Below are 27268 nucleotides of genomic sequence, written 5' to 3' on the forward strand. Positions count from 1 at the left end.
AGCAATACGTCTCAGCACTGCTGTCTTGCCTAAAATCCCATTATTTCCCCCAACCTTTTCAAGACATAACAACAAAATATATTTAAAAAGAACAAAAGTATAAATACTTTACTGATGCTCTTTCATACTGGCTAACAATTAGAAGTTTGGAGCTAGAGCCTGTGAACAGGCAGGTGCTGGTAATACAATCAATAACCTTAAGGTACAAAGTACCTTAGAAATTACAAACAGATCATCTGTAGAAGGCTAGCCTTCTAGAGGATTACACACATCCTTGCTCCGCAGACATGGGCTTTGGCCTCAACTTGTCTTGCATGCTTGCAAATATTCAGTCAGCATTCCAAGCTGTCTAGCATTCCAGTTATTAGCAAGATATCCCAACCTCAAGTTTTAACACTTAGCAAAACATTAAAAAGTACCTTCTTCCTAAGATAGGAGTTGGATGTTTTGAGGAGCTTTTCAACCTCTCCTGCAAGGTCTCTGCACATTTCTGAAGAGCCCATGCAGCCAAGAGTGCAGAGTGCCAGCCCCTGCACATATTGCGTGCTGTGGTTAAGGTCACTGCAAAGAAGAGGAAAAAAAAAAAAAGGACAGTCAGTATATGAACAAATCCCAAATATGGAAAAAAGTGCATCTGTGTATGGCCATCCAGCCATCTGTACGCATAGCCCAGAAGAAATCTCCAAATTCTAAGCTATTTGGGAATAAACAATATCAGCTTTGAGTTTTCTATTACTTTTATATAGAATCCTCAAAGAAAAAGATTTCAGCAAAACCACCAGGTGAATATCCGGTGCTTGAGCTGAGAGGAGGGAAGACCACAGAGAACTCCATTAAAGCTTACTGTAGTAAATACTGAACTCTGTATTTTGGAATTTGCAAGCAGGAAAGAAATTAACATCAAGTATAGCCTTGCAGAGACTGTGCAAGTTGTCCCAGCATAAACAAGTTGTAGAATAGGCTTTAGCTTCTGGTTTATATGCACTCTGATTTGCAGTTTCTGAATCTTAAGATTTTCACACAGTTTGACTTGCATATTTTTACAATGGCTTTTAATTCTAGTTACCTCCCCTTCCTTCCATTTGACTACTAGGATTAATGAGTGATGAATTGTAAAACTTCATCTGGACTTGGTCGTGAAATAAAACCTTAAAAGGGTAACAGACAATACACATGCTTAATACATTAACCTTAGTATAATGGAAAATAAGAATTTTTGCTAAGACTTACAGGCTGAACAAAAATATTGAATCGGAAGTGGGATTCATATTTACAAACTGAACAGCATTAAAAACAAAATCTATGCAAGATATTCTGGCTCAAGATGGAGGATAACAAAAACAACGTACAAAATAAACAAAACCCACTACTCACAGAGCTTGCAAGTAATCCATACAGAAATGCTGTTAGCCTCTGGAAGTTGCAAAGTGCAATATCCATAAGCAGACACTACTTCTGAGGCCACCCACCAACCATCAACCACTAGGTATGAGACAATACAGCTTCCACACAGCAATTACAACAGCTTTTAAAAACTGACTTCAACCAATTTTCCATCAGAACACCTGGTACTCCTGTCACCACAGCATCCAGGATGCATTCACAAATGTGAAGAACATAAAAATGTGGTTCCTGTTTGGGGGGTGAGTTGGTGACTGCATGACGGGAGGACAGGGGAAGCAAGCAGTACGCAACCAGATTCATACAACATGCAGAAGAGAGAGCATTCTGCATGTAATATATAGAAGTTATGGCAACATGCAAATAAAATAACAGAGTACACCTGCCATTAAAATGGGTTGATTTTTGTTTCCTTATTTCAGCAAGTTTTGGGCAGCAATACGTAACAGTGAATATAGCAAGTACATGCTGCTACACAAGGGTGTCCACTTGTTTTTATGGAAGATCTAGGTTGTGGTGATAAGACACTGATGAAAGCAGACAAAGTGGCAGGCGAGGAAGCAATAAGCTTCCCACCACTAAGTGGGTTGCTATCTCCCAGTTTTGTTTAGCTTCAGCCCGGCTCATGTCAAATTCATCCCACCCTTATCACACAAATTCATTTTAGCATAAGCAATCAAAAAAAGATGTTAATATAGCAGCCTAGTTCCAATGGAAGAGTCTCACAGGTATGACAATTCAATAAAAGAATACTTGACCAAACGTTTGTAGGTCCCAAGGCCCACAGTCTTGTCAAGACTTCCCAAGCACTTTAAGGACACAGTCCAAGCAATCAATCTTACTAATACTTCATTTGCTATTACTCAAGAGGTTTATGTTCGAAAAGTAAGTAAAACCAGACATACCACATACAAGCAGGAAGAAGGATAAAACAACTAGACCCCAGTTGTTCCACTCCTTCTCCCACCCATCTTGAAAAAAGACTGCCCATCATTAGAAACAGACCAATCATCCTTCACTTATCTATAATATGAAACAGTCCTGGTTTAGCAGTACTTCACTAGAAAGATTTTAAAAGTAAAGAAACTGAGAAAAAAACAATCCTTATTTCTCATCCTTTCTTGACCAATTTCAGGAAGGTACCAAGCAGACAGCACATTCCAAGTTGCTGCCTTGCTTCCGAGGAAAATCATACATCAGTACTGTTAGGTCAACCTTAAAAAGAAAGCAGCATACACAGTCTTGACTCCCAAGGTCAAAAACTTCAGAGCTCATCAGCACAAGTAAACAAATAGAACCAGAGATACAGTATTGTAACAGAGGATAACCTGACCTACAGTGTTTTAGCAGTGTTATGAAAATATCCTCTGATTTATTACTATTTAAAAGGTATGTGGACCTTCAGCAATGCTGCATTACTAACTGCATGCCTGTCTCTTTCCTACTTTGTAAGCAGGGAGATCATTTAATTCTTGAATGTGGAATTATACTTGGCACTGGTAAGGTCACACCTCAAGCACTGTGTTCAGTTTTGGGACCCTCACTACAAGAAGGACATTGATGCCTTGCAGCACGTCCAGAGAGAGGCAAGGAAGCCACAAAGGGCCTTACTGAAGAGCAGCTGAGAGAACTGAGATTCTTTAGTCTGGAGAAGAGGAGGTGAGGGAGGAAGGGAGGTGGATCTCATTAGTCTCTGCAACTACCTGGAAGGAGTTGTAGAGAGCTGGGGGTTGGCCTCTTTCCAGATAACAGCAATAGGAAAAAAGGTAATGGCTTTAAGTTGTACCAAGGGAGATTCATATTAGATATCAGGAAAAATTTACTCTCAGAGTGGTCAGGCATTGGATCTGACTGCCCACAGACATGGTGGATTCACCATCCCTGAAGGTTCTCAAGAAAAGAGTAGATGTTGCCCTGAGTGACATGGTCTACCGGGCATAGTGATGATCACAGAATGGCCTGGGTTGGAAGGGACCTCAAGTTCCAACCCCCATCAATGCAGGCAGGGCTGCCAGCCAGTAGATTGAACACTATATCAGGCTGCCCAGGCCCTGATCCAACCTGGTCTTGAACACCTCCATGGACAACCTGCTCCAGCATCTCATCACCCTCTCAGTGAAAAACTTCCCCCAACATCTAATCTAAACTTTCGCTCCTTTAATTCATAAGCATTCCCCCTTGTCTTGTCACTATCTACCCATGTAATAAGCTAAGGGTTGGACTAGATGATCTTACTGGTATTTTCCAACCTGAATGATTCAATGAATGGAAGTTGTGAGGTTTTTTTTGTGGTTTTTTTTTTTTTTTTTTTTTTTTTAAACACAAATGTTTTCTGGTACCCTTACTTCTTGATGCAATTGGTCATAAGAAGATGGACATCCTGTCTCTCATCCAGCAGCAACATGGCACCTAAATACCCAATGCGCTTGTCTGTGAATTTCTGAGAGGCAATGAGCTTGAGGCACTCCAACTGGGGAAAAAAAAAAAAAAGAAAGAATTAGCTGAAACTATTTCTCAACTAGAAGAGAAAGAGTTTGAACTCTGATATTAACTAATTTAGGTCTCTCTCATAATATATTTTTAAAAGTACATTCTATTCCCATTTTGATGATATGGAAAACAAAGGCTGAATGACCAGCCTAAAGATTCCAGCAAGGAAGCAGCAAAATCAATAGTAAGTCTGCTGCCCTGAAATAACAACCCTCTGCTGATCTTCCATTACCTCATACATACCAGATAAGCAGGATCAGAGCACAAAAGAGAAAAATAACACAGATAAGAACTATCAGTTAAGAAAGAAAAAAAAATCCAGAAATCCAGAAAAAAAATCCAAAGATATGCCATGTTTGATAGACCTTGGAATTTTTTTATTTTATTTATTTATTTTGCACTGTAATGGGTACATCTACCCACCAGGGAGAGAATCAGTGCTCTGTTAAGATGTCAACAACAATTTTGATGATTACGATCTGTAACTAAGTAACTTGCTAGGTAAATTTTAGATACAGTCATATATGTCAGTTCCTGCTGTCCTGCAATCTGTAACTTCTGTATGAAGCTCAGAATCTAAAATCACATGCATTGCAGCCACTACAAACATCACATCCCTTCTATCATGTAAAAACGTACCAGCTGTATTCAAAAACATAAAGGAAATTCCTTGGATAACACGCCTAGCTGCCACTTACACTCAGATAACTTCAGAGTTTAGCTGCTAGCTAATTCTTAAACATGTTCTTAGTTCAAAAATACAAACAGTAACATTACTATGCACTGAAGTATCTCACTCTAACCGATAATCAATTACATATATAAGCATATCTCTACTTTCCAGCATGTAACACTATAACACGATGGAAAGTATAATGCTTATAGCAGGGTGGCAAAGTCTCTGACTGCTGCAAATGAGGACAGGCCCAAATGCAGCAGCCTAGACACAGAAACAAAGGAAGAAGATTTACTTACCTTTGAAAGGCCTCAGGTACACAGGGATCTGCAGAAAGATACCCTCACCTCCACTGCCAACCCTTAAATGAGGTCTGGGAAGGGGTGGATCCCGGCCCCAGCCCTTCTCATCACCTGGGTGCATCACCGCATGCACTTGAACTCCCCTGGGCTGGCCCTGCCTTCCCACCTGGTGCTCCATCACTGTTTCAAGCTGTGACTTCAGCATTTCCGCTACACAGACAAAGCAGCAAAAATGGCTTCTCAAAACAGGTAAAAGATTCATCTTCCCACAAGCACACACCCTAAGTTCGTTCTGCAAGTTAGCTAGGGCAGCAAGTAAGCACACAGTGGATATATGGAGGGGATGAGACAAAGCTTCCAATAGATCTACTTTAAAGGACACAAAAAAGGCCCGCATAGGCAAAAATAAAGGGTAGCATGAAAAGGTTTTCACAGTCCTTCACTATAAGGAAGTTTGAACAGAACTGTTTTTGAACAGGGAGATGCGAGAAGTGCACGCGCATCAAGAGAGCAAAGCTATACTGGCTGCTGAAAAACTTGTCAGAAAATTAAATTTAACGTGACAGAGAAAATAAATGCTATGGCCTAGCTACTAACAAGTTCTCACAACTGCACAGAATCAGAACATATAACACTGCTATGCAAGAAGTTGCCACATAATCATCTAGCTTGAGCTGAGTGACCAACTGACAAGGAAAAGATTGAATGAAAGCAAATTCAGTTATCTAAGATTAACCTGGATGAAGAAATACCTCTAAGCAGTAAGATCAGTCATCCAAAGAGATAACTGAACACGCATGAGTGGGCAAGATCAACCAAGAGATAAGGTACATAACACTGTGTATTTACCTCTTATCTTTACAGTGACTGACCCATTTTTTCCCCAGAAAAGTTTAAAAGGCGCTTTCTATATAATGCTCCGCAGAAGTGCAGTGTGGAACCAACGGCCTCACAGCTACAGCATAAGAGCTAAAGAAGGCAAGACAAACAACTAAAAAAAAAAAAACCAGAAGGAAACTAATGACAGATATTTCCAGCACTTTTAAATTTGTATGATATTACTGAAATTTACCCCGCAAAAAGCTGACCAGTTTGCTTCACATGTATACAAATACATGCAAATTAGCTTAGTGCACAGCACTGCTGAGCAACACAATGAAGTGAAGCTCTGTTTAATTAGTAGAAGAATTCTTGATGTCATTATATCCATTTCATTCAAAGGAACAGCAATTAAGATCTGCTGCCTCAGTGCTGTAACAGATACATCAACAAAGCCTGATAATACAGGTCTATCGCCAGATTACAAGTCAAAGTTTTTACTGATATAGACACCTTTCTGACTGGCATTCTTTTGCAGGGGAAATAAAACAAAAAAAAAAGTGGATGCCTAATACCTTCTAATCATAACTCGATTTTAACACGTGCTCAAGACAGTTTGCCATGCACTGCATCTCAGCATGCACTGGCTAAATGTAACACAAGACTTCCTGAATCAAAGTGGAGGAATCCTGTCTTGGAAAGAAGCAGATCAGCCATTTGCTTCTTCTGACACCTTCTCTGACCACTTATTAATGGTTACCTCATTCATAACACTAGCTGAAGTCAAATGTCTGTCTTAAGGATAAAACCAGACAACGGGATCTAACAGCCTGTGGCTCTCCCGTTTTTCATCAAAATGAATTTCCTACTCATTCATGCTGCCACTCTCTGAAACTTCTTGTTTATAATGCTGGACTGCCTATCTTCAAAATTCTACTACTGCTGGAGTGGCATCTGCCTTCAACAGTCCCCCAGCACATTGTTTTGGAGAAAGAATGAGGATCATATAAAATCACCTATATAACACCAGTATCTTGAAAGATTCCTTCCAGTCATAAAAACTGATGACACAAAAGATTTCAACTTAAATAATAATTGCTAAAATCTCTTCTTAGCTTTGGCCAGAAATACAACTGACAAATTATATGAGAACCAAGGCCAGAGGATGGTATGCTACAGTCAGCATAGTTGTTTTCCTGTTACATCAGAGTTGCTACATCTCGAACAACTCTTTTCTCTGGGAGAAGAACCCAACGATGTAGAAATAAGGTGATCCCCCCTAAATTCAAAGTACAGTCCAAACTCAAAGACAATTTGAGGCCCTGGTTACATTATGACTGCAGCAATTGGACAGATCAGCACAATGGAAAAGGCATTACAACAGAGGTGTGATGATGACAGGACTGGCACAATAGAGAGGTGCTATGAAGGAAAGAAGATTGATCACCATTAACAGAAGATTCCAGGTTTGCAGAGGAGAGCTTCACCAAGGAGGCATCTCCAACCAGAGCCCCTTCCCCAGTGGCAGCCAGCCCTTCAATGAGGTCTAAGAGCTGCAGCCAGGCTCCGTCCCTTCTGGCCCCACAGCTGAACTGCTTCACCTGTGCTCCCAGGGCTGACCGGGTCTTTTCCCCAGCTCCTCAATCAGTGCTTCAGGCTGTGACTCAGTTACTGTACAATGACTAATGGGATGTTTACTAACAACAAAAATGAACTGTGCCTCAAACACTAAGCAAAGCTCAACCTGAAGAACATTTTGTAGATCAAGACCCCATCATCTTATCTTTCTTTTCCACAATTTGACTGAGGAACACTACATGGAAAATAAATCAAAACTCACATCAGCATTCTCCAAATCTCTTCACTAAAATGGGGACAAGAAACACCAATCCTTTATTGCTGGGAACAGACCAACTATTACCTGCCTAGAATAAATTACTTCAGAATAAGGAAACTCCTAAATAAGAAACACCTTTAAAACATCTGGCAGTTTCTATCAGGTACACAACTTCAAGATGCCATCCAGAAATACTCATACTTACCAGATTGTAGTTTAACTACTGCTCTGCAAGACACACCTGCAGCAAGGAGCAGACAGCCTGGGTAAAGCAGACTAACTGCAAGTTTCATAACAAAATACATAAGAACAGGTTTCAGACAGGAAGTGTCTTTGTCGTAGTCAAAACTAACTAATGCAGGTTCTGAACATGCACGAGGACAAAACCTCAAAACATCTCAAAGCAAAACTGCTCTAGTTCTGCTCCAAAGCAGCCCACGCACGCAAAACACATGCAGCATACTGGTATACACACACACACTGTAGCAGCAATGAAGACCAACCTACCTGTCCAAAATGTGCAGGGTATCCCAGCATGTGCATGTACAGCAGCTTTGCCACATTTCTGCATCTGTATGTGTTATCTTCCTCTCGGAAGGATGACCGGATAGCAGCACATTCCTTCTGAATCATCTCACGCTCTTCTGCCTGGGTTCTTGCTGTCCGGATGGTCCGGATCAGCTCCCGCAGTCTGATGGGGGCTGGCATCCTCTGGGAGAAGAAAGAGATCCATAAGCCTTCTACTGTACCCAAGAACTTCATAATTGTCTCAGTTCAGCATATTCTTCTTTCTTCCCTTATAATTACATAAATGGAAGAATTTTAAAAAGGCAAACAGCTTCACTAGCATGGTTAAAAGCATACCCAAAGGGCACAGGAATTCAGTGTACCTTCCAGGAACAGAAGTTCTCACAACTGCTTTTCTAGAAGCAGAAACTGCTATGCTTTGAACAAGCTGCCAAGTGAACATAACGTGATTCCCAGTCCAAAATAGATAAGAACAGTACTCAGCAAGGTATGTTCATGTTCTTATCTTCTGCCTCTCACTGAAGAGGTTTGATCCTTGAAATCTCAACAATGTGGGACACAAATCTCCTTTACAAAAAACAATGCTGTTAAATAACTAGCAGAAGTTTTCAGACAGGTACTTCAGAGAGCCACGCTTCATAAATCTCACATACTTGTGCCGTGCATTCTTCTTCCTTTGGGGGGGAAAGACATCAGAAAATGCTGATGGAAGATAATATGAACAGCGTGGTTGCACTTCAGAATCAAAGAGACACCGTACGTTTATTAAATACCAGCCAGAACAATCATTTCTTCAGAGGCAATGTGACAAAGCCTCTCACAGAACTGCATGAAGATGACTTGCTTTTTTTTTTTATTTAAAAAAAAGCACATGCTACTTGAACTTCAGGTAGTTTCATTTTGCCAGGTGATGGGTACTACCTGACCTAGAGAGCATTGCATTCTCCTGAATGTATTTCAAGAGAAAAATGGCTCCCGCCCAAAAAAAGTTTAGGAAGTTCAACTGCAAAACCTAACTGTAGTTTATGCTCAGCAAAGCAGACTTTTGACTTTCATGAGGATAAATCTATGCAAACTTATCTACAGAATTCTTCCATCCATGTTAAACTGCAAGATTAGCTAAGTCATTTTTAAATCACAAAATCACACCAATGTGTAAAAAGTTACTCAACACAGCAGCCCGTCACAGATCATCTGTGTGTCACCATCCTCCTAAATCAGTGCCATAAATTTTAAGTGCTACCATATTAAAGAGACACATTCAGACATTGTGCTGACTGGCTGGCATGGCACAACAGGTTTGACTGCACACTGAATGGGCAGCTGGGAAGCTCACATTCAGCAGGGCAACCCGTGTGCTGCACCAGAAAAACAGACAGACATGTTACAATGAGTAACGGTGGCCTCGCAGACAAGCAGCTGAATGTTGCTCTATGGATCTGAATTATAAACTCAGACTGTTACAGAACTCAATCTCAACACTGCATCTCCTCAGTCAGTCCAACCAAACAGCCCCTCACATTCCAATCGCCCATCTTCATGTCTCAAGAGCTCAAATTCGCAGAGACACAAAGTATTACATTTTGAAAAGTATATGTAGAGATATTTTATCTTCCTCAAAGTACTGTGAAGTGAAGGATCAAGATAACTGGACTCCCCAGTCCTCAGCCTTGCCTCTCCACAAGCTGTAAGATTTCCTCATGTTACTGTGATACAAAACAAATCTATGCTGCCCAAACATTCAGATGCCACACTAATAAGGGTAGGAATGGTGAAAGGGAAGTAAGAAAGCTGCCTCCAGAACAGCATTTGAACATGAGACACAAAAGGCCTTTGAATACTGTAATAACATTCTTTTAATAAGGGCTGTGATGTCTCAAAGGTTTTGAAAATCCTCTGAAAGGATCTTCCTCACACAGCATCACATCCATACAACACAGAGAAATCTTTAATTAGATGGGAATGTTTAAACCCTTAGAACAGAGCGCTGCACTGAACTAACAGAGCTCTGATAGTGGTAGAGCCACAATCTTTCAACAGTAAAGTAAGGCTGTAGGAACATGACAAACAGAATACAAAAACCCTGCTAGGCACCAAGAGCTGCACCTTGATGCACACCTACTGTAATGCCACCTCTGGAGACTGCGGATGCTAAGTGTCATCTTCAAGGAACAGCCACAAATAATTATTCTTGAAAATTGGGAAAAATTGGCAAGAGATTTTCAATACTGCAACAAAATATATATCCTCGAAACAAACAAACTGCCAGCACTCACAAAGCCCCAAAGCTTCTCAAACTAAAGGAAACTTGGTTCTATCCATTTGCCACATCATTTCCTCCTGTTTACATCCACAATAAAATACTTGTTCTATCCCGAGTTAAATATTTTTTAACTACTGTGCAAAAAACCTCTGCCCAGAAACTTGTATAGAAAACTTCAGAATAAGAAACCAAGATTGAACAATTAAAAAAAGGAAAATACTAAGCAAAGAAACAGTTTTAAATGTCTTGTAAAATTAGGTAACTACGCAAGAGTTACTGCAAAGTAAGCTGACATTCCTACTTAGCATGCACTAGATTGCTGGCAGCTGTTGTCAGGATGCACTGCTTTACTCTGCTGTAATTTAGCAAAAAGCAGTAAATATAAGTGCACGATGGCACTGCAGACTGGGCAACTCTGACAACCACAGCCCACTATACAGCCTACTATACAGCCCACCACCTGTCTTTAGGAGCTTATCTTTGGAGGTGAATGTAAATAAAAGCTATGGGATGAGATTTGTCTACCTCAGAATTATTTTGAAGTCAGGTAGGATGCCACCTCTCAAGATTCTATTAAATCTTATAACAACATCTGTTTAGGTTTAGTTTTTGATTTGATGTGTTGTGTTGGTAGAGATCTCTGAGGCTCCTTAAAAGTTCCCCCTAATTAAAGTTGGCCCCTCACTTCTATAGCAGTCTTTAACTAAGATTGCTCTTTGACAAGAACACCATCTACCAACTCTTCAGTGCCCTAAAAGGGCACAGACACAAAGCAGATCAGAAACGCAGTGGCCCTACCAGGTCTGATCAAAGCTCACTCCATTTGATATCCCTGTTTCTCACAGCAGCAGGAGCCCGTGGAAGACTGGAAGAGCCAGGTCAGCACGCATACGTACAAATCTGTTCTACTGCAGACTTCAGCAGCTTGCAGTATAAGAACTTCTAAAGCAAAAAAAATGTCAAGGCCTACAGAGATAAAAATAAAAAGGTAGATCTGTTTTTATTTTGAATCCAGGTGAACTTCTAGAATCAACAGTATTCTGCAAGTCACTACTTAAGTTCCAAGCATAACACATGGAAAGACAGTTCATTCATTTGTTCTGCAGATTCAAGTCCTTATTGCAGTCGATGCTCTCAATAACCCTATGGAGATGATAACAAATTACCTAGTTAGCAATACTATGGAGCTCATCATCTTACACACTTCACACTCCTACCTCATCTTTTCAGTCTGAGACCTGCAGCCCAAAATCGGAGTCATTCCATGACTGGTTACGTTTACTGTTTGTCTGCATGGTCCACAATTCTCCTTCGTCCTTCCGGAAGGACGGGTGGAAAGAAAGCGCCGCGCCCAGCATTTGAACCATGGCTGCGCCACAGCACGTCCTTGTGAAAAAAGGGAAGTCCCTCCTCTTATTTCCCCAGGGACTTTTAGCAGCCTCTCTGGGTAGGGGGTCACTGCAAAGTGCTTTGTTTATGTAACAGTCTGACAAACCCCAAAACAGCCCACTTGAAGCCCTGACCACATCCCATACCCCTTCCCCTTCAAACACCCTTTCAAACTGCTTTTGATAAGCCATGCTTTTGTTGGAAAACAGGGAAGGAACTGAAAATAAAAACACCACTGCAGGCTGTTACAATGGTAAAGATTAACACAGTGGAAGGGCGATACAGGAGTGTAACAACAAAGGGACGAGCACAGATAGAATGGTATTTCAAAGGGAAAGCAGAAGTGCTCATCCATCTCCAAAGATCGAGGCTCACAGGAAGGACTCCACCAAGGAGGGATCCCCAGCCAGAGCCCCTTCCCCAGTGGCAGTCAGCCCTTCAATGAGGTCTAAGAGCTGCAGCCAGGCTCCGTCCCTTCTGGCCCCACAGCTGAACTGCTTCACCTGTGCTCCCAGGGCTGACCAGGTCCTTTCCCCAGCTCCTCAATCAGTGCTTCAGGACGTGACTCAGCAGTTCCCATAAACAGGTATACATCTCTGCAGCCTATAGGCAATAACTTAATCATCATTAATAACAATGTCTCATTAATAATAATCACAGGCTCACTTTGACAGAGGAGACTGATTCCACTCCTTCCACTGCTCTACAGACAGCATGCCTGGGACCCAGCATACCACATGAGGCCATCTGTACATCTGAAAACCAGTGGCATTACTTTCCTCTACTAATGAGAAGCCTTCAAACAGAATAGTTGAGCTTACATGACACAAGGCAGTGTGAGCAGACAGCTCTGGGAGAACCAAGATGGAGCTGGAAAGACGTGGAGCATGGCCTCCTGCACTAAGTCATCCTTAAGTGCAGGACCATCAGGTTACTGATCATCTCAAGCTTCTGCTCCTCAGAACAGAGGAGCTCCCAAACTCTTATCATACAGAGCAATACCAATCTTCTGCTGACCAAGTACGTTTCACTCAGTCTCAAAAAAGCTGAAGTGATTCGAGAGAAAATAGCCTAGATTTTGACAATTCTCCAGGCTAAAGCTAGCTGACCTGCACTTGGAAGAGCCACATTACCCTCAGAAACTTTAATGGCAGCTCTGACACCACTGACTGTATCAGGTGACACATCACAATGGTGTTGACTAAACCTAGAGAGTAAATAATTACAAAATTGGGAGAAAACAAGCCAACAGGGACTGCTAGGGATGACACCGCTACTCCATTCAAAAATATAGCCACACACACAGTGCAGACACATCCGAATGAAGGTGGCAGGGATGCCCTCACAACAGCCATGTTCATGTCCTGCCTGCTTATCTCTGCTAACATTCTGACATCACCAATAGATGTCCCTTGGTCACTGAAGACCTACAGCTTGCAGTGATCAGGAAAGCTAATCTCCGTAAACGCACACCTCGTGAGACAACAAACCAAGCTTCGTGCAGGTATCAAGAGTTAACAAAACCCAAGATTCACATTTCCCACTCCAGACCCCAAGAACTCCTTCAGCATGCTGAGGACGGCACACTTCAGTACTCAGAAAGGTGACCCACGAAGCCATCAACTAAATCCTGTACAATCTCATGTTCCTCTGGATGCCCCCATCCATTAATTTACTATCAAATCCACAATGCGTTGCTTTGCAGGTAGTAAGACATGAGACTGCATACAATTAGCATTGGTAGAAAAAAATCCAAAACAGAAAAGCAATCAGAAGAGCTTGAATGGAGGCAACAAGGTTGCATGGATATTCCTCCAGGATGTGAGACATCCATTTCACACAAGATAGCAACTACCTCACCAGATACACACCTGACCGGTACGCATTTGCAGATGCACAGCTAAGAAAAAAAAAAAACACCCAACTTTTTGAATGAAATGAAAATGACTCCAGTGATTCCCCTTTTCTCGCTTCTTTCAAGAAACACACCTAAGCATCCTCCCCCCTGTAACCAAATCAACACAGAACAACAGGAAACAAACATTTTCCCGCATTCACACTGCCAAGCACTCCATAACTCGAAACTATACCCACTGAGAACAACGACAAGCAACAACAGCAAGACAGGCACAAGGTCTCATGGACTCCATGGATATGCAGTCAGCACTTTTATTAAGGTGCAGTATGACAAAAGGCACAAAGAGAATGAAAGATGACCCCAACAAGCTCCAGAAGATGATTTATTGACAAATACCTCAGATTCCTCCAATAGCGTGAATGAAGGATGGACAACGCGCAGCACGACTGTGCCACGGCCTGTCAAGGCAGCAAAACCTTACGGTGCCAGAATTGTACTGGGATTCAACATGCAAGCATTCAGACTTTGCTGAAGGAAGGAACTGAGGCCATGGATCAGTTGTGTTTACTGACAAGCGCTAATGAAGAACCATACAATCAAAATACGAATAGGATTAAGAATTCAGAACTGTAAGACATAGTAAGCAATGTGCTATAAAATCTGTCTCAATATCAGGAAGGATCTTGAAATTAACACTATGAACCATTTAAAATATTCAGAAAATCAGTCTCAGGTAACCATGAAGCTACTGCATAGCAAAATGCCACTAACAGTAAAGTTGGACAGAACTCCGCATTTCAGAGATGTTTCACTGCACAAGACAACGAACACAGAGGACATCCATATCATCTGGGAATAGCACACCTGAAATTTAACTTTATCTGGCTTAGAACCTCTTTCAAAGTAGCAAGCCTTGTTTTCCAGGGTTAATTAACACTTTTCCTTCCATACAGAACATACATATGTTCTCGCTCCTTCCACGCCAACACAAATAGCTGTGCAAATTATAAAAGCAATCGCCTCTGTAGCAATCGCACAGGTCAACATGACAGGAAAAGGTGTTTCACCAGAGGTGTAATGACAGTAGGATTGGCACAATAGAGAGGTGCTATGAAGGGAAGAAGATTGATCACCATTATCAGAAGATTCCAGGTTTGCAGAGGAGAGCTTCACCAAGGAGGCATCTCCAACCAGAGCCCCTTCCCCAGTGGCAGCCAGCCCTTCAATGAGGTCTAAGAGCTGCAGCCAGGCTCCGTCCCTTCTGGCCCCACAGCTGAACTGCTTCACCTGTGCTCCCAGGGCTGACCGGGTCTTTTCCCCAGCTCCTCAATCAGTGCTTCAGGCTGTGACTCAGTTACTGTACAATGACTAATGGGATGTTTACTAACAACAAAAATGAACTGTGCCTCAAACACTAAGCAAAGCTCAACCTGAAGAACATTTTGTAGATCAAGAACCCCATCATCTTATCTCTCTTTTCCACAGTTTGACTGAGGAACACAGCTGAACTGCCTTCACCTGCGCCTCCAGGTGCTCAATCAGCAGTGCAGGCCCTGACTTCACAGCTCCCATTCAACCTCTTTCCTCATTTTGTTTACAGCAGAAGCACTCCATGCCATTTGTTTGCTACCAATACAGTCCAGAAATCAGGGATTATCCCTGAATACCTGACAAGAACCTAACAGTAGGAACAACAGATTTTTTTTCATACTTTATCAGTTTGAAGGCCTTATTCTTTAAGGCCTGCTTTACCCAATAGCCAGTTATATAAGAAAAGAGTTAGATATCTAACTCAGATTAGCTCCTGTGGCTGGACAATTGGTGCCTAAATTCCTCCCTCTCCAGCTCAGTTAATTCTTCACCAAACCAACCAGGAAGGTATTCCTCCTTCATGCAACTCATTCTTGGTAAACTACCCAAACAAAATAAAAAAAAACAAAACACATCAACCAGCAAAACAAAAATCATAACATATTAAAATCATTTTACTATACATTATGTTTCCAAACAGGTACTTTCTCCTCCCTTGCAGCCCTTTATTAGGTATGTTTGTACTGTTTTAAGTTTGAAGAGTTTACTATCCCCAAAATATTTAAGTATAGAACCTTACTACAAACCTACTTGAGAATACCACAGTATTCAAAGGCAGCTGTTCAGCAATTAACATCTTATGTCTGCAAGCAGCACAAGACCCACGCAAAATACTCAAGTGCTTCAGTCAACCTACATTCAGCTATCAGGAAATTAAGTCTCAAGACCCATGAGCCTTGAACATGCTACCAACTTGAGCTCTACCCCTCTGGAATCTCTTCAGACATGTTAGCCTATGCCTTACTACTAATAAAACCAAGGATTTTTTTTTAATTACTCTTTCACTATATTAATGAACACTCAAAAACAAGCGGTCAGAAAGTCACTGCTTAAGAACTTCTTCAGGACAGAACATCAGTTTTCAATTCCTTAAGGTCTGGCAATGGACAAAGCCCACTGAGGCTCACAGAACTGCCCAGAGCACAATGTGGCTGTCCAGGGGACACAGCCTACGCCTTCTCTTCCAATAAGATACAATCCTGCTTACAGATTCTCCTGTAAGTTGCATTTCCGAACCCAGCTCATCCTACAAAGCAGCCAAAGAATGTACAAGCATGCATTTTCAAACAGATCTACAGTACACAGATTAAGCTGCCCTACCCCCAACTCATGCAATCACACTCCTTAAAAAACAAAATGCCCCATACCCCAGCTTTTGGGAAGTTACATAATTCAAACCTGACCCAACTCCAACTGCAATCAGTAACAGAATTCCCCTACTTGCTTCATTAGAACTGATCGATCCTAACACAAAAAGACAGCAGAAGATATGTCTGGATAGACTGTATGAAAGGAAAATCAGCAGTGGTTGACCAGAACAGACCGCAGGCCTCATCTGTGCAATGCTGCCAGGGGTCTCCACACTACCGTCAGACAACTGAAAAGAAAGTGGCAAATTGGCAGTAAAAAGAGAAATAAAACACTACAAATAGAGATCAGACTGTCGAGAAAAAAATAAGAAAGAGATACTGGCATACTGTTTAGCACTATTAATATTTATACAGAAAACAGCACACTCCTAACCAAGCAGCACCACCATCATCACTAAGGGCAAAGGCAACACACAACAGTTCCTAAAAAGCAACCAACCATACAACATTCAAAGGAGAACATAATTTCTCTTAAGAAAGAACTATTTCCTACAACACAGGGAACTATTAAGTGGAAAATACGGAACATTAGGATAGCAGAAAGAAATTAAAAGGGGGGGGGAGGGGTGCCAAGACAGAATGATAATACAAGGCATTAGAATTACTTCGCATTATACAAAGACCAGCAGGGCCTGGGAAAGAAGTGTGGAAAAACATGACTAAAAACAGGAGCTGAAAAACAATCACAGAGGTTGTAATGGTCCCACGTCCAGCTACACTGAGAAAAACAAGAAAGGCAGCACAAGCACCGTGCAGGCAAGGCAGCATGCGTGCCGCTGCTTTGTGACTAAACCACACACCTTCCCCTACACTGCATCAAAACAAACTGCTGTACCGACAGGTAACTGCCACCTAGAAATGCAGACTTTATCTACAGCACCTCCAAAGCGCCAGATGAAAGCAAATGCTACCAACAGCAGTAATATTAGCAGATATTCACTTGCACTACTCTTTTCAGAGTAACGCTATCATATGTTTGTTTATTAACACCAAAACAACCGATAAAGGAACACAGCTACGTGAGACTGTTTTCCTCAAAGAACATCTCAGTATGATCTAGGACAAATTAACATCACTTTCAGTCAGAAGAGTTTGCCCTCTTATTAAACAAAACAGCTTACCTCTGAAACAGTCTAAAGATGCACATCACCGATTCAAAAATAAGAGCAAACATTCGTGTAAAAGAGGCACGAGGTGCTGTGCTGATGCCTTTAACTTCAGAAGCAATTAACAATTGTATTATACTTTATACTTTATAAAGTATACCTTATACTTTGAAAGTCAACTTTCCAAATCCTAACCCATGCAGTCTGTCTGCGTGTCAAAGAATGGACAGATGCAGCTCCTTTCTGCTGCTCACAGCCTTTTTATTCCATAAATGAACTTACTGATCTCATCAGGTTACAATGATGCTAATTCAAAACTCCTGTCTGCAAAGAGACTATCAGGATTGGGAAGGTTTACCTTTCACCCTCACTCATTGGCCAGGACACTGCCAACAAAAGTACGGAAGAACTCCGCTTCAATTACAGCACCTTTCGGAAAAAAAAAAGGTCAGATCAAAAGTCACAGGGACTTGAGAAAAGAAAGGGAAGAGAATATCCTTCTATTAAAAAAAAAAAAAAAAAAAAAAAAAAAAAAAGAGGGATCCTGAAGGTTATCCCATGCACTAGGGCCAGGAAAGCTGAATGCCCTCACAAACAGACTTTCCTTCCTGTTGTCAGGTCACAGGAATTTAAGTATGTTCCTCTCCTCTTCCCAGGCAGAAGTGAGGGCTCACTACACACTGCCTGCGAGGAACAAAGCCTTCTGCCTTCATTCAGCTCTTGGGTATCCACTGAAATGCACTGTTTGAACACCAAATACGAGCAGGAAAAAGGAAAAGTTTGGTGGTAGAAACGGAGTGTGCAAATAAACAGAGGAAAAACAGTTTACAGAAAGGGGAGGAAGAGCATATAAAAGACCGAGATTCACGCTACTGCATAGAATCAGAGCAGGAAAAAAAAATCTTCAATCTGTCATTTTAAACGCTAGATGAAAGGAGCACTACACAGTGAGAAGCACGTTCTGTTTTGCTTAAGCTGCCGAGTCCCAAATGCCCCTTCGGGTCCTGCACGTGAAACGCCCTTCCGAAGCACTTTCACTTCACTCCGTATTTTTCCGCTCAGACTTCAAGCCTTCAAAACCGAACGCACCACGAAGCACCCGAAAGCGCCGCGGAACAAGCAGCCGTCCCACCATCCCAGCTTCCAAACCAACGCCTACCGGTAAAACAACCGCGGTTTGCCTCGGGGCTTCTGAGGAGGAACACAGAAGGCTCCAAGAAGGATCCGAGCACCGCGCCACCTTCCAGCCGCCGAGCTGAGGCCGTTCCTCGCTAGCGGAACTACCGCAGCGCCGCCGCGTCCTCCGCGAAGCGCCGTGCGGCGTCACCGAGCCCAGCAACGGGGCCGCGCGACACGGCGGCCCGCGCCCGCCACTGAAACCCGAAGGCCGCAAGAAGCGCTGTACCCCGCCTCTCGAAGTCCCGAGACCGCGCGGGCCGACGGCCCGGAGCACCGAGCGGAGGCCGAAGGAACGGCCGCGAGGAAGCGAGGGCGGGCGGAGCACGAGGAGCCGCGGGAGGGCGGCCGGCGGGAGGCTGGGGGGTTCGGCGGGCAGCGCCCCGAGAGCGGCGCGGCGGGGCTCGTGGTCCCGGGCCGCGAGATCCTGCGGGCCGCGAGCGACGCCAACCGAGAGCCCAGCCGGCCGCCCCCGGAAGGAGAGGAGGAACCGGGGAGGGGAGCGGAGCAGCAGCGGGAGGACGGGCGGGGGGACGGGCGCCGCGGCCCCACTCACCGGGCCGGTCCCTGGAGCGGAGGCGGCAGCAGGAACCAGGCATTCAAAATGGCGGCGGATCGGCCTCAGCACCGATACCGCAGGCGGAGGGATCCGCGCGCCGGACCGCTCCTCTCGACCTCCCGGCCTTTGCCGGCGTCGGTTCCGAAAAACGGTCAGGCAGCCCCAGCCGCGGGGGCACCAAGCGAGCGTGAGACTAGCGGCGGCGAGGCAGAAAAGGCCCCGCGCACTATTTTTCCCGGCGGAAGCACACACGGCGTCGGCTCTCGAAGAGCAGCGCGAGCCCCGTGGCAGTCGCTGATGACGTCAGGCGCGGGGCGGTCCCGCGGAGCGCTGCCCCGTGGCGCGGCCCTGTGGGCGGCGCGGCGGAAAGGAGGCGGTGGCCCCGGGGCGGGGCTTCGGGCGGGCGCTGCCGCAGAGTGGAATGCTTGGAAGGTGCGAACTTCACGTACGGGCGGATCGTTCTGAGAGGACGGGACGCGGCGGGACCCGCGTACGCCCTCCTTATGGTGGCGGTCACGTTAAGAGCACGCTCCAGCATTGCCGATGTACCGCGGGTAAATCGCTGTGCCGCCCGTTCTGCCAACAGGAGGGGCCGCGCGACAGCCGAACGTCCCGGGTCGTTTTTGTTTAACGGTTTCGGGGAGAAGGAAATAAAGTGCAACGACTGCACAGCGCGCGCCGGGGGCTGCGGGGAGCGGAGCGCTGCGGAGCCGGAGGGGCTCAGCGCACGGCAACGAGAGGGGGATGTCGGGGGACGCTGAGCTCGGCCCGGCTCTCCCCCACACAGCCTCGGACCTTTTGTCGCCACAAAGATCAATGAACGCCACGAAACGAAGAATGGGAGCCGAGGCAGCACCGGAAGCGGCACCCGCCGGAGCGCGGGGCGAGAAAGGGCCGGGGGGACAGCGACGAATCCCGGAACGGCGATCGGCGCGCGAACCACCCCGGGCCGCCGCCGAACCGCCCACACCGGGGTCGGCCGCGCTCCCGGGACGGTGTTTCTCCTCCGAACCGGCGCCTCACCCGCCCCCGGGCCGCCCGGAGCCGGCCGCGCTCTCTCCCGGCGGCGGTCCGCCCTCGTTCTCTCGGTCGGCACCCTGTGCTCGCCTCCTGTCACCGCGGCAACCGGCGCTACGGGCGCCCCTCGGCGTCACCGCCACTCCCTCCGGCGGCCCATGAGGCGCTTCCGGCGCGCGGGGCCGTGACGTCATCACTGCGCGCGGCGGCGCGGGGAGGGGCCGGGCCGGAGGCGGCCGCGGGCGGCGGTGGGGCCGATGGGGGTCGCGGAGGAGGAGCCGGGCGATGGCGGGTGAGCCGCGGGCCGCGGCGGGCGCCGGGCGGGCCTGCGGAGGTGGGGCGTGGCTGCGACGCCTCGAGCGCGGCCGGGCGGGGCGGGGCGGGGCGCGGCTGGGCTCGGGCGCCCTCTGTCCCCGGGGCCGGAGCTCCGGAGCGGGGCGGGGTTCGGCCCGACCCGGCCGGGCCCGGCGGTTCTCGCTGTCTCGGCGCGAGGCTCGTTCCGTGCTGGCGGCTCGGTTCCGGGTTCGGCGTCGGGTCCGGGGCTTACAGCTCCCTCTGTTCCCGGTGCAGGTGAGGCGGCGGCCGGCGGCGGGGATCCGGGAGCCGGCGTGCGGCAGCCCCTTCGGGTGCCCCCATGAACGAGCGTCGTGGCCGGGGCTGCCGGGACACCGTGGGGCACCATGAGAGCGGGCCACGAGCGGAGCCAGGAGTGCCTCCCGCCAAAGAAGCGGGACCTTCCCGCCGCCAGCGCCGGCCCGGAGGCGGGACGGGCGGGGGGTGCCCAGGCTTCGACTGAGGGCCCCGAGTGGGCCCGGACAGTCGGGTCGAGCGCTGTGGCCCTACGCTATGGCCCCGGGGAGGCGGCGGAGGCGGTAGCGGGGCTGACGGTGGACCAGTACGGGATGCTCTATAAAGTGGCAATGCCGCCTGCCACCTTCTCCCCCACGGGCCTGCATCCCGTGGTGAATGTGAGCCCCCTGACCTCCACCTTCAATGTGACCTCGCCAATAATCCAGCACCCGGGGGTGCCGTACCCTCCCATCCATTATGCGCAGATCCCTCCGACGTCCTTGCAGTTCATCGGCTCGCACTACACGGTGCCCTATGCTGTCCCTCCTGGCTTCCTGCCTAGTCCTCTCCTGTCTCCTTCTAGCAACCTCACCGCCTCTCACATCCCCCACTTTGTGCCATATGCCTCTCTCTTCACCGAAGAAGCTGCTCCTTCCCCCCAGACTACCTCTCCTACCCACAGCTTCAACAAATCTGCTTCTGCAGTCTCTCCTGGCCAGATGCAGCACCATGCTGGGACCCAGCCACTAGATACTGCACCAGGTAGGATTCCTGTTTATTATCAGATGTCTCGCCTCCCACCTGGGTATTCAGGATATGAGACACCTGCAGCAGGTGGAAACCCAGATTCTTCTCAGCAAGACAGTCAGCTGAGTTCAGAGGTAGCTGCCGCCAATGGTGAACAGAGACATCTGGAGCACAATGTGGTGAGGAGGACCAGCGAGGCTGTGGATTCTGCCAGCAGTAAAGCTGAAGACTGTCTGCCAGGGTCTGCAGTGAGATGTGTTGTTGATGGACAGTTTCTTTCAGGTTACCAGACGTTCAGAACAGAGGTTTCTGTGCCAGCACATAGAAGCACGCCAGACGCTGATCTGGAGGTTCAGAGGGTGGTGGGAGTGTTGACCTCTCAGGATTATCATGTTCTGGCAGCCCAGAGGAAAGATGACCTGAGCCCTTTAAACCTTTGCCATAATATCCCTGATCAGCAGGGGGAGTCGAAGGACATTTTGAGGAACACAGTGGAAAGGGGTGCTGCTGAGAAGAGCCAGTGCAGGAGTCCATACGTTGTGTCCCCTGAAGAGACGGTTAGACAAAGACAGTTAACCAAAGGAATGGTGATAGCTAACGGCAAGCCAGTCCTGGTTCCAGCTGGCTCTGAGCCCATCAGGTCTTCCATTTCAGAAGCCCTGGTGAGGCAGAGCCCAATTGTACAGGCTCAAGGAGGCATGCTTGAAAAGGACCTGGCCCAGTTGCAGCCATCCGGCTCCTCTCGCTTGCCTTCTCACTTCATGAAAGGAGCCATCATCCAGCTGGCTACTGGAGAGCTGAAGCGGGTGGAAGACTTGCAGACTCAAGACTTTGTTCGCAGCGCAGAGGTGAGCGGAGGCCTGAAGATTGACTCGAGCACTGTGGTGGATATTCAGGACAGCCAGTGGCCTGGGCTTGTCACACTGCATTTTGTGGTTGGGGAGCAACAAAGTAAAGTAAGCATTGATGTGCCCCCAGAGCATCCCTTCTTTGTGTATGGCCAGGGCTGGTCCTCCTGTAGCCCGGGGCGGACTGCTCAACTCTTTGCTTTGACCTGTCACAGGCTGCAGGTGGGTGATGTCTGCATATCGATCAGTTTACAGAGCATAAATGGCAACTCTGCTTCTCAGGCTAACTACCCTTTCACAGATCAGTTGATATCTACTAGTGAGAGATCTGAAATAACTGCTCAGGGGTCCAGAGAACCATCTGACAGAGCTGCTGAAAGGAAGACGCAGGCAGAAAGGGAAAATGCAGCTCAGAGCTCTAGCGAAGAATCTTCTCAGCCTGAGACTGGCAGTCAGCACAGCTGGACAGCCCCTGGCTTCCAAAGATACAGCGTGCAGGCAGAGGAGCCGCGTCACTCTCTGCTCCGTCCCTCTTTCATTCCCCAGGAGGTCAAGCTGTCTATCGAAGGGCGTTCTAATGCAGGGAAATGATCCCTTTATGGTTGTGAGCTAGAGCATCCCCTGTGGGTGAGCCTTGCCTACATCGGGTGGAGAAATTGCACAGACTTTGTGACAGGTTCACCAGCAAGACTGCTTTCTGCCCCGCAGGACTGGATTTATTCCGGTTCAGTGGCTGACCAGTTCCTCTTGGAGAGTACGAGGGGGCTCCAGTGCCTCAGGAAGCAGCAACAGGCCAGCTGGGGTAGAGAACAGGGATGTGCTCATGAGCTTGCAATGAGAGCATCCAGAGGCTGGGCTTTCTTGCACCTCTCTGAATAACTGATTCCCTGCAGGGCAGGGTCTAAGCATTCAGGGAAGGTAGAGAGATGGGAAAGGCAGACATGGCTTAAGGTAGCAGATAAAATTGCTGAAGATTTTATTCCTCCTTTCTCTTGATGGGGAGAGATGGGTCTCCTTTGGAGTTTAGGGGGCTCTACTCCCACTATCCCCTTTCTTCACACATGCACTTTAAAAGGACCGTTCACCAATGGAGCTCTTGAGGGCAGGACACAGATGCTTCTCTGATGGTTCTGTTTAACGTCTCTTCCACTGAATTCAACTGCTCTTTTTGCAAAGAATGTACAGAGATTTCCACAAATCACAGAAATCAAGAGGAAGGACCAAAAGGATAGATTTGGGTGCAGGTGGATAGAGAACATGAGCACTTGAGATGGGACACAGAATGGGAGACTTCAGTTTCCTGATATGAAATATTTTTATTGTCACCAAAATTATTTAAGTATTTGTCACCAAATCTAATCTTCCTTCCTGTGTTAATAACCTTAAAAACAAAAACCTCTTGGGTGTAAGGCTTTTATGCTTAGTCTACAGGTGAATGGGGTTAGGTTTTTTTTATGTTGTTCTTGTTTTCGGAAAGCTAGAGTAAAACATATTTAGCATTCTCAAATGAAAATGCATCCTTCTACTGTAAGAAGACCGAGACCATTGTGTGATTAAATCAGAAGCAGAACTTTACAGATGGCTAGTTCTTCCCTGCAGGCAGTCTTCTGAATAAACTGTAGACAACGGACGAGTGTTTCTGCATGTGCAGGCAAAGTAGAGATCTGCTAGGGACTCTAAAAATACCACCGCGTCGTAAGGCGTATTTGGGTGTTTTTCTGTTTGTTGTTCTGATGCTGTGGAACTCAGAACAGTCTTTTTCACAGTGAGATTTAACAGAAGTGTTTATTAATACTTTGTCATGGTAATGACACTCCGTTCAGGTGAAGGCTCCTGTAATTACACTAATTTAACCTCTCTGGTGCTGTGATATGACACCGGCTGTAACTGCTTACATAGAATTAGAAAGTCACTATTTTGTTGAGAATAAGAGTCTTCACCGGCTTAGCTCGGGTTTAAGTATTCCTTGTAATACGGTGCCCACGGCTGTGTTAGGTCCGGCTTTTGAGGGTTTCTTTCAGCGTGTGGATCCCTGGAGAGCTGCTCCGGATGTTAGAGTACCATTTTCTGTCTCCCTGTTCTCATCGTGCTGAAGGTTCCTGCCAGGCGTGCTGATGGCAGTGCGCTGCTCCTCTCACCATCTTTCCGCTCAGCTCGCTTGCAGTGTTGGTCCAAATTCCGTCCAGAAAGGTGTCCTCTAAACATCTGGCTTCGGTTGGCTGCATGACGAGAATGTTCTGCACAGGTGCTAGGCAAGCTAGAGAGTCTCCTGAATGGTTCTTCCACAAGTGTGTTTTCCTAGTACATTGCTAGCCGTTTCTATTGCCTTTGAAATGCCTGCATGAGGAAAACAATTTATTTTCAGGCCTTAGTTGAGATATGCTCTGTTCACGCCTTCAGTGTTTGTGCCTCACAGGGTTTCTCCAGAGTGAGGATGCTGCCTGTGTCACGCGTAGCTTTCCCCCAATGACACACAGCTCGTGATCTCATCAGCTGCATTCGAAAATGTACAAAGTCATAGTGATGCTGTCACATGGAGGTTCTGCTTCCTTTGCCTGTGGGAAGGATGTTGTCTTCATGGCACTGTTTGTAAGTGAAATGTCTTGTCTGGGCCCTGATGCCTGGCTGCCACTTTGTGTGATTCACCCTTGCTATTCCTTGAAGTCTTACACAACGGCCTTGGCTAATGCTGGTTAGTATCTCATACTCAGGAAATCCAGGGTGTCTGTGCCAAGACCAGGAGGCAGAGCAGCCCGGGTTCTCTTGCCCTTCTTTGCATGGTGTGTGCAGAGCAACTCAGAACTGTGGTAGGCAGCTGAGGAAGGGATCTTGCATCAAGTACAGCCAATGAATGTAGAAGGGATGTTGCATACTCAGAGTGTTTGCACAGCTGAATGGTGCAGAACCTCTCGTTCAAAGGTTTGGTGAGCCTGCCTTGTTTTTTGTATGTCACTGTACCTACTGCTTGTAGACCTCTAGCTCTGGGCAGCAGTCTGAAAGAGCTGGTGTATGAGGCAAGATGCTGCCGAGCAAGAATAGCTCTGTACTTTGGGCAACTGGAGGGTGGTGCCTGTGTTCACCCTGGTGTTTTCCTGCCACCAGTCTGTTTCTGAGAACCAGTATGGTTCTGAGCTCTTCAGAGAGGACTGAGGTGCGTTAGACCTTGGGGTTTCTATCCAAATTCCCTGCAAGTCCCACTGAATCACACTGCTGTGTGTTTCAGCTGCCAGGTCTTCTACTCTCTGGGAGCAACAGCTGGGGGTGTCTCATGGATGGATGTTAAGATGAGGGATTCTGTCATCTCGGCTGCTTGCCTCAGGGGCTGTTGTCAGAATGGGAATACTAGAGGCCCTCTAGCCCTTCTAAACAGTAGTTGTAATCACTGGAATCTTTCCTTACTGGATTGGGCTGCAACGCTCACCTCCTGCAGTGGTGGTTGTGTCATGTTCAGGCTCTCCCAGGACAGGGAGTGTGAGACAGGCTCTGCTGTGGGCAGAAAGACTGTGAACGAACCCATGGAGGAAGCTTCAGGTTTTTTTAGGTTTACAGGGGTAGGAGAGAGAAAGCCAGGAAGAGATTGTGGAATCAGCTGGTTTTCCAGGCCTTTCTGCAGGCAAAGATGTGACAGGCTTATTAGAGAAATAAACTGTTTTGTTATAGAGAAATAAACTGCTGCTGTTGTGAAGGGAGGGAGAGCTGTGGTCTGTCCTACCTGGAGGAGGAGATGTCCTGGCCTTGGTCTTACCCAGCTTGCACGGAGGTTGTGGGAAGAGTCTGAAGGATGCAATAATGGATGTCTGTAGCCATCTGTTCCATCTCATGAAACATTCCTTGGGCCGGCTGCCCAGCAGAGGCCGGGGCTGCTTCCAGGCCACACATACGTTGTTCCTCCAGGAACGCGAGATTTGCTCCAGGTGACGAGCGCTCATCACTACCAGACTATGCAGAGGAAGCTCTGTCTGGAAAGGAGGAAGGCTGCAGAGGTCCCTCTGCCTCTCCTTTCCAGCAGGTGCACAAGTATAATGCACTTTTCACATTGTGTCCCTGACCCTCCTGTCCCCACCCCACACTTGAAGTCACTTTCCCCAGTAGAAAACTAACAAACAAACTTAGAAAATATTTTAAATGGAAACTACAGCAGCTTGAGTAGCCGAAATGCTAGTTCCTGCCCATAGCAGTACACGTGCCTTTCCCTAGCATCACTCACAACTGCTCTTTGCCTTTCAGGCTGTCTTGGGCCTGAAACTTTGCAGAAGCTGCTCAGATGGCTACGAATGCATATTCTGTACAGAGTTTGGCCCAGGGTGTATTCCATGTAGGGCTTAACACGCTGGTGGTCGAGACTCCTCCGTGATCTTCACGTGTCCACACAGGACAGGACTTTCCCCAACATCCCAGGCTGCTGCTGCTCCACCCTGCCAACGCGCCACGCGCATTTGGGTTGCTTTCTGCCTTTGTGGCACCTCGGAGCCAGGGAAGGGTCTGCCCACACAGATGTGTGGCACTGGGAGACCAGCTGGGCTGCCCTGACACAAGGAGGTCTTTGTAGATAAGTGCTGATCCCTCAACTATAATCCCAGTTATGTAATGGCTGTATTAACATGTAACCAACCGCATTGTATCTAAAGCCTTAGAACTAGTCAGGTGCTCCTCTCCAAACTTGCTCCCACCCCTTTTCTCCTACCTGGTCTTTAACAAAGCATTAATAATTCTAAGGATAATCTCTATTTTGTTGTGCTTTTTTTGTAACTGTTTTAAATAAATCAATTTGTACTGTATATTTGTACTTTTGGTGAGATCCTTTTTCCTGTTTTACCATTTTAAGTCTGTACTTGGCTACACACAGATTGTATTTTTATTGTTAACGCTCTTATGAATATTCCATTTAACTTGTTGACTCTGTAAACACAGTATATATCTATCTATCTATATATATCTATA

General features: G+C 46.4%; 2 protein-coding genes across 2 annotated transcripts in view; one reads left to right on the plus strand and one right to left on the minus strand.

Annotated features, from left to right (window-relative positions):
- The window catches only part of AP1G1 (adaptor related protein complex 1 subunit gamma 1), a 40971-nt gene extending 21514 nt beyond the window's left edge, over positions 1 to 19457 (minus strand). Inside the window, exons 1-4 of the mRNA XM_048958341.1 lie at positions 19143 to 19457; positions 8033 to 8236; positions 3747 to 3871; positions 420 to 561 (exon numbers count right to left, since the gene is read on the minus strand). Coding sequence (XP_048814298.1) covers positions 420 to 561; positions 3747 to 3871; positions 8033 to 8233 — 468 coding nt within the window. The 5' untranslated portion in view covers positions 8234 to 8236; positions 19143 to 19457. The remainder of the gene's footprint in view (positions 1 to 419; positions 562 to 3746; positions 3872 to 8032; positions 8237 to 19142) is intronic.
- A 920-nt stretch (positions 19458 to 20377) lies between these two features.
- On the plus strand, positions 20378 to 27105 carry ATXN1L (ataxin 1 like). Its single transcript, XM_048958097.1, has 2 exons — positions 20378 to 20454; positions 20733 to 27105. Exon 2 carries the CDS (start codon positions 20843 to 20845, stop codon positions 22916 to 22918), a length of 2076 nt encoding a protein of 691 aa, XP_048814054.1. The 5' UTR covers positions 20378 to 20454; positions 20733 to 20842; the 3' UTR covers positions 22919 to 27105.
- Positions 27106 to 27268: the final 163 nt, after the last annotated feature.

The sequence above is a fragment of the Lagopus muta genome, chromosome 12 (genome assembly GCF_023343835.1).
Source record: "Lagopus muta isolate bLagMut1 chromosome 12, bLagMut1 primary, whole genome shotgun sequence".
NCBI lineage: Eukaryota > Metazoa > Chordata > Aves > Galliformes > Phasianidae > Lagopus > Lagopus muta.

Excerpts from the sequence above, each read along its gene's own strand:
- ATXN1L (XM_048958097.1), top strand. The coding sequence starts at position 20,843 with ATGAGAGCGGGCCACGAGCGGAGCCAGGAGTGCCTCCCGCCAAAGAAG.